This window comes from Brachycentrus maculatus, unplaced genomic scaffold, assembly GCF_059751285.1.
Source record: "Brachycentrus maculatus isolate JH-2025_06_01 unplaced genomic scaffold, ASM5975128v1 h1tg000013l, whole genome shotgun sequence".
NCBI lineage: Eukaryota > Metazoa > Arthropoda > Insecta > Trichoptera > Brachycentridae > Brachycentrus > Brachycentrus maculatus.
Window position 1 is genome coordinate 957,355 of NW_028280767.1, and position 14,408 is coordinate 971,762.

The following is a 14,408-nucleotide window of genomic DNA, read 5'->3' on the forward strand; positions in this document are numbered from 1 at the left end:
TAAGAAGATAGACAAAGATATAATTTAATACATTTTCCAAAGAAGAACATGGATCGATAAGTGATTGATTTTTTACATTCCATTTTAAGAAGTACCAAATATATTTCGTCAAACATGAAAATGAATAAATTTATCATATAACCTGTGCGGTATAAATTTTTATATAATTTAAATAAGTCTACGACTGTATACTTACATTAATCGTCAACGTTTTACCATCGATATTTTTTGTCTGAAACGGTATCGACACGCGACGTGGAGGACTCTCAGGTCTCGCGTTTCAGTTAATAAATATTAAAAATTTGTCTAACTAAGGTGAATTATAAATATTAATTTTACAAATGATGGTTGATAGCTTATTATAATCAATTGACCACATTTGAAAAGAAACCAATTGTGACATGTTCTTGACACTTCTTAATTTGTATATCGTACACTCCTTTCAACAACGTCACATAACAAAATGCCTTGAATTTGCTGGAGATCGCTATTAAAGTTTAAAAATATAAAAAAAATTACGATTTCCGAAATGTAAGCAATGGTTGTCGATCATGGGTAGAAAGGTGAATGTCACACTTGTGATCACTCAAAAACAATGAATTTTATGACAGGTCATAAAACCTGTGAATACCCTGAATTTAATTTTCTTCTTAATGTGTATAGATATAAGTATGTATATTAAAAAAAAATCATTATTATATATTGAATGAACGATTATTTTGATGCAAATTTTGTGGTCCTGTATTTTTTTTGAGATGCCTTTTCTCTCGCTGTGTTTCTCTTTAAATTTAATATAGTATGAAGCCCGAGAAAACTCTACGATGGTTCTCAAAATTTAAAGTGATTTTTATCAATTAAATTGGAAAATACCAAGGAGAACGTCATATACTCGTTTAAGATTCACATCTGAGAGCCTACATTACGACCTAAATTTCATTCGGGAGGGAAAAATACATTCGAGAATTGCGCGCTAAACGTTTCAAAGTCATTTGTTTGAAAAGAGTGAAACTTTTCACGTAATTCATCTATTCAGAATGTCATTATGGGCCGCTGGAAATCAATAAACCGTTTTTAATATATGGCGCAGGCTGGATACTAACATAATATATTCGAGGCTAGAGTTTTTTTTAGAAAGGTCGGCTCCAGAACGCGAGGGAAGTAAGGAGAGCAGTAGATTACAGGAGAGTTGAGCAGAGAGTCGCCGTACTGTACAAACAGCCCTTAAAGACAGATCAGTTTCCATAATATATTATTTTTCGTTTTCGTTATATGGAGTAAGAGGGAACGGCGGCTGAATGCGCCTTGAATACCTAAGCAGGGTGTTCGCCCATTCCAGGGGAGGGATTATTTCCTCCAGTCCGAGATATCTGCGCGGAACTATCGACGATTGCAAATATATTCGCTGCACTTTCAATGCATATCAATGGGAGATCTTGACGCCAATAGGGAGGTCGAAGTCAATATATGTAGGCCAAATAATACACCCTTTATCGCCAATAATACTGTTGGGGTGAAAAGCTTTCTTTACCCAACCCCCATGTACGTAAATGAGCCATTAAGTCAGCAAAAGAAGGATGAAAGTAGACTTAATGCAATCCCTTAGATGCTTGATAGATACTCGAATGGTGATATAAGGAAGGAATGAAAGTGCAGAACCGATAAAATTAAAATAAAGGAGTGTTGAGATGCTTTGGGCATGTGGAATAAATGAATGAAGTAAGAACGATTATACAAATTCACGAGTCAAATGAATTTAGTTATAGGAATACCGAAAAATCTTGATGGCATTATAAAGTATTTTAAATACTTTAAAGCGGTCAGGTCAGGAGTCAGAATAATTGGCGGGTATGTATGAAAAGATGCATGAATGTGAAATAAGAGGAGATTGTTTGTAAAGACAGATTAGTGTGGCGTTCTATTATCTCTACCTGTAACTAAGTACCATACTCGAGATCCCTGGTCAAATTTCCAAGAGGGGGGTCAAATAAATAAAAGTAATTTTTTCACTCCAATATTTATTCAACATTACCATGGACTAGCACCGGAAGCGGAGGGCTGACCACCTTTCCTTTGTGAACGATATGCCCGGTGCCCTATGCACCATCAGGTGCAGACGAGGGTTTTAAAAGAAAATATACACACATACATATATAAATGTGTACATATATATATTTATATATTTTTATTTATATATATATATATATATATATATATATATATATATATATATATATATATATATATATATATATTTATATGTTATATATATATATATATATATATGTATATATATATTTATAAATATATATATATATATATATATATATATATATATATATATATATATATATATATATATATATATATATATATATATATATATATATATATATATATATATATATATATATATATATATCCCCATGAATATTATGTAATTTTGAAGTATGAATAAAAAATAGCGTCATTAGCGTAATCGATTTCTTTCATCGATAATCGAAACATTTATTTAATATGCGTAGCAAAAATGCAGGCAATACGGAACACAATTTACTCTTGTGATTCTAGTCCAGTTACAACAATCATTATTATGATGTATCGTAAAACGTATGTAAGAAAAAAACTACCATGGAAATAACATTACTAAAAAAAAATCAAAACACTTACCCATACCAGTAGTTTGGATGAACAAAAAAACACGAAAGGAACATAAAATGATAATTTTATGGAGGATAGTTAGACATTTTTATTAAGGGCGCAAAAGTAGGCAAAATAAATTATGTTATTATTGATAAATAGTTAAATATCTATACCTTACAGGGGAAAAGTTCCGAAGCCAAAAATATACGTAAAGCATGAAATAATGACCATTCGATTTTGTCAACTTTCGCAAAAGCCCCCAGATTTATCTTGCTTACAATTTCGGACGCATATAAACAATTTATAAACTTGGGATTCTCCTTGAGAAATCGCTGTGAGCTTTGCCAGAATAGTAAATGCTCGTAGGATGGGCTCTGCTCTGAACCATTTGTAAGCGAAAATATATTTCCAGGATTTTTTATTTGATGCAGCACTAAATATAAAAGTAGAATGCAACTTTTTGCTTGTGTAAGTAAAAAAAATAAAACCATGTATTAAAATAGTATTCAAAGAACTTAATGTACCAACAATTGAAGAAATATTGTATTGCTACCGGTATATTCTATTGCATTGAATATTGAAATATTGTATTGCGGTCCTTAGACCGTAGTCCATTTGATTTTCACATTCGTTTGATAATGCTCTAACAAGGCGAAACAATTGTCACAATTTATTTTTTTATGTGTTTTTGTCAATAAAATACAACTTAGTAGACTCAAAAAATCTGTGTTTGATTTAAAAGTAATACATAAATTAAAATGGAGTACTACAAATTAAACGCCAAATCAATAAATAAATTGAAGAAATTTTTAATAAAGCCTCTATCTTACAAACTTTTTAAGAAAAAACAAATGAAGTGCAAATTTCACGTAACTCTATATTTTCTTTTAATTTAATATTGCACAGATGTAAAACAATAGCAGCGTTAAACCATTATACGTACGAAGTTAAAATTTTTTAAGAAAAAATTAAAATATCTAAATAAATATCAAACCTTGAAAACTAAAAATAAAAAAACAGACTCACCCCTACCTAGACTCCATACCAAGTAAAATTAAAATTAATTTACTTTGTTTATTCTTAATTTTAATTTTAATATACATTATTTATTTTTAAAAAATATTTGTAATACGATCTCCCTCTCTAAACCCAAGTATCTTCTTTATTAGAAAGGTAGAAACGATATATTTGAAATGTATTGTATATTTATTGATACGGATTTTGTTGTTGAATCGTCGAGTTTATTAATACACAACGATAAACATTACTAACGCAACACGTAGTATCTCATCTGTTCATATATATTGTCTCACACTATCTGTAGTTACTGCTACGCATGCCCAACGAAAATTACTATACGCTATATAAATATCAAAAATCATTATACATTATTTTATAATTAAAATGAATAATTTTACTTTCTTTACCAATAGTTACATCTAAGCAGATATAAATATGTTTCAAGATAAAATAAATAATACATAACTTTTCCACGTTTAGTTTACAATTGAATCAAATATATCTTTTAATTTCCTTCTTCTGAATGATTCGAGTCGGTAAAGAAGATATCTACTTATTTGTAATAATATTTGTAGAAGTCGGAGCATTTTGAAAAGAAAACCTCCCCATTTTCCCCACCCCTATTATCCAGTCTAAAGTATTGAAACGCTTCGTATAAATGCCAAAAGAAACCATAAATCCTTCTTTGAAAAGAGACAATGCAATATACGGGTACGTACCTATGCGTATATTTCCGTATATATCCGTATATATCACCTCCAGAACGGCTTTAAAAGGGCCGACAGCCGCAGAAAGTGGCTCCAGGATTTGATGTCTGATATACGAACTAGACAAGCTGCTGTCTACGATATATATCTTTTCAAACGTGTAATAGCTGACAGTTATATTTCATGAAATTTGAAATACTATTTTACGATTCTCATATTCAAAACAATTAACCCAAAAGGTTAACAAAAAACTATTTTTGATTCGCTCTTTTACCATGTTGATTTTGAAGAAAAAAAAATGTTTATAGGCTTGGCCATGTTTACTTAATAAATGATTAGATTAAAACTAATATTTTTAGCTTTTCCACTTTATTTTTATTTGACCAGCGACCGGATCAGTCTGATGATGTCGGTAACGACGAAACCCGGTCGCTGGTCAAATAAAAATAAAGTGGAAAAGCTAAAAATATCGGTTTTAATCTAATAATATATTAAAATGCAATTCCATCACGAAGTGTCAGTGGATAATATAAATCTATTATGTTTACTTATTTATGTTATGTTTATTTGTATGAAGAAAATAGTGTCGGGTTGTGGTCCCGTGGTTAGTGTCGCGGACTCTTAAGTCAGAGTTTATCGGTTCAATCTGAAACCTGTTTCTAATAATGAGCCGCTTAGGCTCACAGAAATAGTATGATATTTAAATATTTGTGTAAATAATGAAAACACAAATATTGCTCTTTTTTTTAAAAAAATATATGTATTTTTGTATGAAAAAAATATAAATTCATTAATTGATTCGACAGTCACATCTATACATTTTTTATTAAAGTTTTACTAGGTAAAAACCACTATTTCTTAAAATCTATTGTAATACTTCTTTTTAACCAAATGAGTAAATACTCATGTGTAAGTATAATTACTGTTACGACTAGTTTTGGAAGCTATAGGTACTTCCATCTACGGCATTAAAAATTAAGAGTTTATATTTAAATCCATACATGGAAGCAATTGTAGCTTCCGAAACTAATGGTTACATTAAACATATTATTCAATTATATTGGTGTTTATTTTGTAGAACTCCATTTTTAATTTATGATTAAATTGTTATTGTTAAATCAATCACAGATTTTTGAGTCTACAAAGTTGTATTTGTTAAAAAACACATATTTTTTGTGACGGTTGTTTCGCCTAGTTTGGCATTTTCAAACGAATGTTTTGACAAGATATTCGCTTGAAAATGCCATAACTAGACGAAACAATTGTCACAATATTAATTTTTATTTGTTTTTCAATAATAAAATACAACTTAGTAGACTCAAAAATCTACGTTTGATTTAGCAAAATATACATAAATTATACATATTACTGAAGTGGTAAAAAAATGTGTTTTATTTATATTCATATTAACTCTTGATCGTTTATCATTTATCCATTCCTATATCGCTCACTCCTTTCAACAACGCCATATATCAAAAATCGTAAATTTTCCCAAAATGCCCAGACAATGTACTATATCCCCGCAAAAGTGGCATATTTTTAACTTAATATTTACCCGCTACAGGGCAGAAAGAGTTGTTTTTGCATTTTGAAGAAAAGGTATTGTTAAATTAGTTATTTAAATTAACTAAATTTTTTTCGAATGGAAAAAAAACCTTCAGGTTTTACCTAAAAAGATCTGTTGCACAGTAAAAAGTTCAATAAGTGGCTTGATATTTGTTTTCAATACATTTTATTATATTATTAAACATAAAAAACGATTTCCTGAAAAATCTATTTTTTTTTATTTATGACGTTGTTAAAAGGAATGAGCGATATTTTGTCTGTGGTTCATATTTTTATACTTTACATATATAATATTTCGTAATAAGTGAGTGTGTTGTGGCAAAAAATAAATATTTTATTTATAATTTATAATAAGTCTTACCGTTTAGCATTTACCCATTCCTTTATGTCGCTTTTGGTCCACATATTAGATATATTACGAGTATATTCCTTAATAATCGGGGGATAATTTCCAGGTGGCGTGGATTCACCTAGATCGACAGATGATTCTGACCATCCACCGCAGCGTCATCACCAGAATATCTCGCTTCAGCATAACGCACGACAACGCCATGACTTGGCTACTGCACGTCAACCGCGTGGAGCAGGCCGACCGGGGCTACTACATGTGCCAAGTCAACACTAACCCCATGATGAGCCAAGTCGGCTACCTGCAAGTTGTCGGTGAGTCTAAATCACATAAATCTCATGTTTCATTTATTCCAATGGTGAAAACTAAACAAAATATGAAAAAAGGAAGGGTGAAAGTAGTTGTCGTAAGTGTGTATATCAACACCACATTTTGAGTGTGTCCAAATAGTAAATAAATTTACAACATTTTGACTGACCAAATACTTTTTAAAAAAAATTGGTTATAGTTAGGTTATAATTATTTTGTCCGCCTCCGTAGTGTAATGGTCAGCATGCTCGGCTACCGTTCTGGAAGTCCCGGGTTCGATTCCCAGGAATGTTTAATAAATAAAAGTGATTTTTTCACTCTAATATTTCTTCAATATTACACTGGACTGGTACCTGAAGTGGAGGGCTGATCACCTTTCCTTCATGTATAATCGATCGAGATAACACTGCGTTTATATGAAGCAGTGCCCTATGCACCATTGGGGTGCAGTAAGGGTTTTTTAAAATATTTATATAATTATTAAAAAGTTAGGTTATAATTTGATCAGATTATAAGCTTAAAAGTAAAAAAAATGATATTTTCTGGCGTTTCTCATGTCGCTCACTCCTTTCAAGAACGTCATAAATCAATAAAACGTGATTTTTCAGGAGATCGTTTTTAAAGTTTAAAAATATAACACAATGTATTAAAAATAAATATCAAGCCACTTACTGAACTTTTTACTGTGCAATAGATCTTTTTAGGTAAAACATAAAGGTTTTTTTTCCATTTGAAAAATATTTAGTATCTTTAAAAAAATAATTAATCACTACCTTTTCTTCAAAATGCAAAAACAACATTTTCTGCCCTGTAGCGGGTAAATATTTATTTAAAAATATGCTTCTTTTGCTGGGATATAGTACATTTTTAGGGAATTCCGAAAACACGCACAACTAAAACTTTACGATTTTTGATTTATGACGTTCTTGAAAGGAGTGAGCGACGTGTGTGATTATAATCCAGGATTCGAACCTCACATACTAATATATGAGTTTCTGCTCAATAAAAGGCTTCTCTCCGTCTCACCAATAGATGCCTCTACTGAAGTTCTAGTGATTCTAGAACAATGTTTCTAAATTTGTTAATATAAGTATATAGAATTTCCAAGAATTTGAGTAGTTGGTTGTCAATAATGGGTAGAATTGGTGAATATTACACGGGTGTAAAGTGATCACTTAAACCACCCTATGACGGACGTCAGCTCCGTAAATGCCCAGACTCCATATTCTTCTTCACCTTTGATGAGATGTCAAAAAATAATATGAATTAGCTACATACATGGGAAAGTAACATTATTTTTTAAAGATCAAACCAACTGCCTTTAGATTAATTTTTATCATGATACCTGCGTATTCGTGTATTATAAATCACTTTTAGTCAAAGACTTATCACATTTTCTGCAGTTTTTAGATAATTTTACTGTTTCCCAGTTCCCCCTAACATTCTGGATAACGAGACAACGCAGTCCAACGTGGCGGTCCGCGAAAACCAGAACATCAGCCTGATCTGCAAAGCGGAAGGGTTTCCCCAACCCAAGCTCATGTGGAGGAGGGAGGATGGCCAGGCCATCTCTGTGGACAAGAGGAAGAAAGGTATTCCAATCCATTTCTATCAGTTACCACATCTTCTTATTTTTCTTACTGTAGGCCTTGCGGCCAGTTTTAAAGGGGGATTAGCCTATTGCGATGTCGATTCCCAGCTATCGACCCATCTCTTTAGTGGTCTTCCCGAGAGTCGTCTACCATGGGGTTGGCCGTACAGTGCGATGTGAGGAAGTCTGGATGGTTCCATTCTCCTCACATGCATATATCATTGTATCCTTCGTTGCCTTCCCCACCTAACGACATCTTCGATCTTGCGTATTTCTCTGATCTTGGCGTTTCTTATTCTATCTCGAAGAATCTTGCCTGATATGCTTCTTAGAGTCTTCATTTCTGACACTGTAAGCGCGTTTTTTTTGTGGCACTCTAAGCACATCTTCAACATTGTCAAACTGCTGGATAAAATAAATTGTGTGGGGCAGTAATCCCGTGGTAGGTGTCGCGGACTCGGTCAGAGTTTCTGGGTTCGAACCCACTCTGTCCCGCAATTTGATACCTTTTTCTAATAATGAGCCGCTTAGGCTCACAAAAATAGCATGAAATTTAAGTATTTTTGTAAGTAATAAAAAACAAAAATATTTCACTTAAAAAGACGACTTTTAATGTCTTTATAAGAATTCGACGTTTGATTTGCCTCATTGGAAATTTATTTCAACATCAAGTTTTGGTTTTTTAGCATATCCAGTTGGTTATACTCTCAGAAGAAAAAAAAATCCGTTATTTTTAAAGTTAATATTTTTATCGTTTTACATTTTGCTATTTTGCTATTTTATGATGATTAGAAATTGACTTTTGATATACCAAGAACTTTCAAATTTTTATCAAAGGTTATAAGTTTCTCAATTTTTGGTGAAACATAATGAAACTGTAATAATAAAGAAATGTAAGAAAATATACCAACTTTAAATTTTAGTTCGAATTGATAATTTGGCTTGCCTTTTTTAAAACGATTTATTTTAATACTTCATGTAATATTTATAGCACTCTTTGTCTGACAAAGGTTTATCCATTGTTAAACGAAAAATTTGAATATATAAGTGATTCAATACTAATGGGACATAGTATCCCAATAATTAACACTTTAGGGACACATAAGTCCCATTTTTATTTTTTAAATAAAAAAAAACTCATATAAAACTATTGCTACACACTAAATAAGAAAAATAAAATTATCACGACTTTGGCATGATCAAGTATGCCAAATACTTGAAAGTGGCCAGGTTAGAAATCGAAACGATCGGAGGGTATGTATGAGGCGATGCATGGCGAAGAATGTTTGCAAGGACAGAGTGGTGTGGCATTCTATTCTCTCTGCCTACCTGAAGCGGCGTGATAGTTAGTTAGTTAGTAGTTTTTTAAATTATAAATAGCTTACTTGGCAATTCCGAGCACAGCACATATAAAAACACAGTCAGTAATAAGCATGATACGTGTCTACTGTTTGCTAGCAACATCTAGACTGACAAAGTTTTATAGAAAAGAAAAAAAGCAGACAGCAAACAGCAACAAAGCAGACAGAATTGGATTTGTTTATGATCCTATGACCGTACAGTACTAAAATTCCAGATCCCAATGCATTAGTAAGTATTTAAATTATTTCACTAATTATTAGAAATTCTCTGGGACAATAGGTCCCATTGAAAGGGTTAAATTGGCCTTTGAACCATGAGAATTGAACTATTACTTTCAAATTAGTGTGGTTGTTAATCATGAGTGGAATGGCATATATTACACGTGTATCAACTAATCACTTTAACTAGCTTTTGCCAGATCGTAAGCCCTGTAAATACCATTCGATATTCTTCTTTATCTATGTTAGATGTCAAATACAAGTACAACATTCATCATTCTACCCAAGTTTTAGAGGGTGACTTAATTTCCCGAAACTAAATTTGAGTGTAAAAAAAACAGTTTTTTTTTTAAATGACGTTTGAAGTTGAGATAACTAAAAAAAAAATTTTTTTTAATAAAAGGTGCCGAAGTTTATTACTTGTCGAAATTCAAAACCAGGACATTTAAAGAAGTATTTTTTATCAACCATTTTTAGTTGAAAAAAAATTAGATTGAATTGAATTAATTATTTGTAAACAAATATAAAATGATCCGCAGGCTATTTTTTTCTAAAAATTACCAATATTTATATAAAATATGTATATTAATTAAATTAATTAAAATTGAATACAAAAGTTAAAATTATATTTTTGTGTTTGTTTTTTTAAAACTTTTTATGTCCGCCATTACTGATTATTTTTCGCACCACCAACTATCCAGTCGCGTACCACAGGTTGGCAGCCGCTGGGCTACAAGATGGTAGTTTGATGGTGAATCAGTTATTTAATTGCCCAAATATTATATTACATCACATTGCTCTCATATCGAATACTTAATTATAATTGATTTAGCTGATAATGATTTACTAGTACCATTAATCTTCTTAGATTCGTGTAATTTACACAATTGTATGTAATACTACACGATCTGTACTTATATGGTATTATCATGTAACTGATTGTATTATGTTTAATACAAAGTTTTAATCGGTAAGTGAGATGTTCATACAAGAATAGTAATCCACTTTGAAATACTATTCCAATTAATTGGCTTGTATGTGTTTCTTGTTAGTAACGTTTGGATTAATATTTGAAATACAAGTAATTTTATTTAGTACAGTATGGCATTGTTAGATAGAGGGGACCTTACAATAACGCATTAAACCCTATAATTACAGTTCAGGGAACAATAATTAAAGTCGTTTTTTAAAGAAAAAAAACCTATCCAAAAAATTATTATATTCAAAATTTCAAGTCCTAAAAGCAGTAACCATTAAAAAAACAGCAACTCTCCAACTATTTAAGAGTGTAAAATACTTAATTCTAAATAAAAGTTCAACTTTGAGATGCCAACGTGACTTTACAATACAAGAAATAAATAAATTTAAGACAATAAAAATAAATTAAATAAATTATTTACATGTTTATCTAAGAGAGAAAAAAAAATCAAAAAAAATAATTATAACAAAAATAAATTATATTACCAATAAACATAACAATATATAATAAGTGTTAGCCCCTCTCCAATCACAAGAGTTAAGTCTCTTTATTGGAGAGTATTGCGTTATTAATTTTGGGATTGTTCAAGTAAAAATATACAGAAAATGAATCAAAATTATGAAATTGTAACCATATTAAATAATATAATTTAAAAAGTAAATATTTGCCAATAAACCTTGGATATTTGATAATGACATATAATTATGAATCGAATATTTTGTTAAATTTCATACTGTTTTTCTTTGCAAATGTGAAATATTACTTACAATATATTTTATTGTGTCAAATTACTTGTTTGTTAAAAAAATAAGTTTTATTTTATTTTTGTAAAATATCCTGACTAATAATTATTTTTTGAAAAAAAACTCATAAACTGCTAACTTGATTATTATTTTATGTAGATTTTTTTAATGCAATATAATGTTCATCTTTCTTTATAAATTTTTCCACACGGTTTGCGCCTTCTTAAAATTTTTATTATTACATATTTTCTAGTACCAAGTAAAAGTGTTTTCTGATTCTTTCGCGTAATAATAATTGATTAACCCTTGATCACTGGACTTGTTCAAAAGTAACTAAATTCGGGATTAATCGTAAAACGTACGACGGTAAAAAAAACTCTCATTTTACCGATAACGTTTACATTTTTTTAATGCTAAACGCGTTTATGCTTGCCATATTTACCATCACATAAAGCAGAAATAAATGCCATCTTCTTGTGTTTCTATTGCAGCCCATGTTTGAGTATATTTGAACGAATGTGATAACACAGCTTTAGTTTCGATAAAGTTTTGAACGATTGCTGGATTTCTTTCTGAAACATCCTCACTCTGTGCAAAAGAAAACTAATAACCTTGCTCAAAAACAAACTCACGCTAATACGAATTTTCGTAAAATTTACGACAACGCAATAAAATCTATCACTTTGACAAAGATTCAATGTCTCGTATTAAGCCTAAATATATATTTTCACAATATTTTTGGGCATCTAAATTCTTGTTTACAAATCTCGGTTTCACCACAAATAAACAGGTTTATATTAAATAAAAGCTTTACCAAACCAACCGTGAACTCAAACATTAGCGTCATGAGATTTATGACATATGTATGAGTTCCAAAAAAATACTAGTGTGGTTGTCAATCGTGTGAAGAATGGTGAATGTTACACTCATGTACATAAAGTGATCATTCAAAATTCTATATTATTCTCCATTTTTGTTGAAATGTCAAAATACAAGTATTTCTGTATTCAATAATTCGTAAAACAATTGATCCCTAAATTCAATGTGGTTTCGTGAATAAAATCTTTCTCAAACCAACCATAGATGGCTTCCGTCAACTCAAATATAAAGCGTCATTAGATTTATGAAATATGCATGAGTTTTAGCGTGAAAATAAGTGTTGCGTGATTGTCAATCATTGGTAAAATGGTAGCACTAAGCACAAAGATACTGAAAGTCCCTTACCTGATGCGCTGACTGAAAAATAATGGTTAAATCACGAATGATATTTTCATATTATTTTGAGAAATAAAAAGACTTGTTGCCCTCTCCAGGCTTTAATTTATGACTTAAATATAAATTTTAGTCATAAATTAAACCCTGAAGAGGGCAACAGGTTGTTGCCGAAACTAGTTGGTTGTTAATAAAAATGTGAGTGGATCAAAAAGTCTTTTTATTTCTCAAAATAATATGTCAATATGATCCACAAAGTAAATGCTTTCAATATTCAAAACAAAAAAAAGAGATTTCGTAAATTTCACGAATGTCCCGCAATCTAAGGTTAAAATAAATATCTCATCTATACGAGTGTTCGATAGTGGCAGATCTGGCAGATCAGGCATCTGGCATCCATTCGCGTTTAACTTGTATATTTCATATTTATGCCGGGCTTGCCTCTGTCTCGCAAGGAAATGTGTACACGAGCAAGGGCTCGCACGGAGATAGGTACCTACGACTTACCCCTTTGCGAAAACACGACTTCACTCGAACATAAATTATTCATGCAAGACGCGCGGGGGGTGGGTGGGATGAAGTGCCGGAGACCCCGTGCGAGGATGCTGGAACGAGAAGTCGCGGGCCCCATAATATCTCTCCGAAAGTGAATTTTCAACATAGAAACGTCTATAAATTTTAATTTCGTTGCATGCGCTGAATGGAGCTGGATAAATTTCATCGGAGTGACACTCGCGGAATATTGATTTCACTTGGCTCTCCTTACTGGGACGATTCATTGTTTTACTCCTTCATGAACATATTCCTACATAGCATACTTTAGATGGCAATATATTCAGCTTATCTTTTGCAGATATTCTGTGGCACATTTCATAAATTTCATGAATTAAAATTAAAACTTTGTTTTTAATTACTGTTTTCTTCAACTGGTTTCGACAAGCACGTTGCCATCTTTATTTAACTTTGCTTTCCTTACTAAGACGATTCATTGTTTTACTGCTTCATGAACATATTCCTACATAACATACTTAAGACTGCAATATATTTGGCTTATCTTTTGCAGATACTCTGTGGCACATTTCATACATTTTATAAATTAAAATTAAAACTTTCGTTTATAACCACTTATCTCTTCAACTGCTTTCGACGAACACCTTCTCATCTTGATTTCACTTAGCCTTCCTTACTGAGACGATTCTTTGTTTTACTTTTTCATAAACATACGTACTCCTACATACTTTTTAAGGCAATGCATGTAGCTTATCTTTTTTGCAGATACTTTGTAGAAATTTTATAAAATAAAACTAAAAGTTTCTTTTTAATTACCTACTTTTATTTTTGGTACTTTTCTCCAACCGGTTTCGACAAACATCTTCTCATTTTGATTTCACTTGCTCTCCTCACCAAAACAACTCATTATTTTTACTTCTACGTGAACATATTTCTACATATTCCACAATGTATGTACATTTGCTTATATTTTTTGCAGATACTTTGTAAAACATTTATAAACTTGAAAAAATGAAACTTAAACTTTGTTTTCAATCACTTTTATACTTGGTACACTTTTCAAGTGGGGCACTGAAATCACAAATAAAAATATGTCAGTGAAAGCTATACTGGCGATTCACAACGGAGTCCTGGTTCTAATCTAACCTAGCTTAACCTTGACATTTGGAAGCATGGAGTTGCCAAAAGGATGAAAATAGACT

The 14,408-nt window shown here is 31.1% G+C and overlaps 1 protein-coding gene across 3 annotated transcripts in view; it reads left to right on the top strand.

The window, feature by feature from the left end:
- Positions 1 to 14,408, top strand: part of DIP-delta (Dpr-interacting protein delta) — a 117,717-nt gene that overhangs the window by 50,817 nt on the left and 52,492 nt on the right. For all 3 annotated transcript variants that reach the window (XM_088263740.1, XM_088263756.1, XM_088263748.1), the window contains exons 4-5: positions 6,389 to 6,596; positions 8,022 to 8,183. In XM_088263740.1, coding sequence (XP_088119866.1) covers positions 6,389 to 6,596; positions 8,022 to 8,183 — 370 coding nt within the window. The remainder of the gene's footprint in view (positions 1 to 6,388; positions 6,597 to 8,021; positions 8,184 to 14,408) is intronic.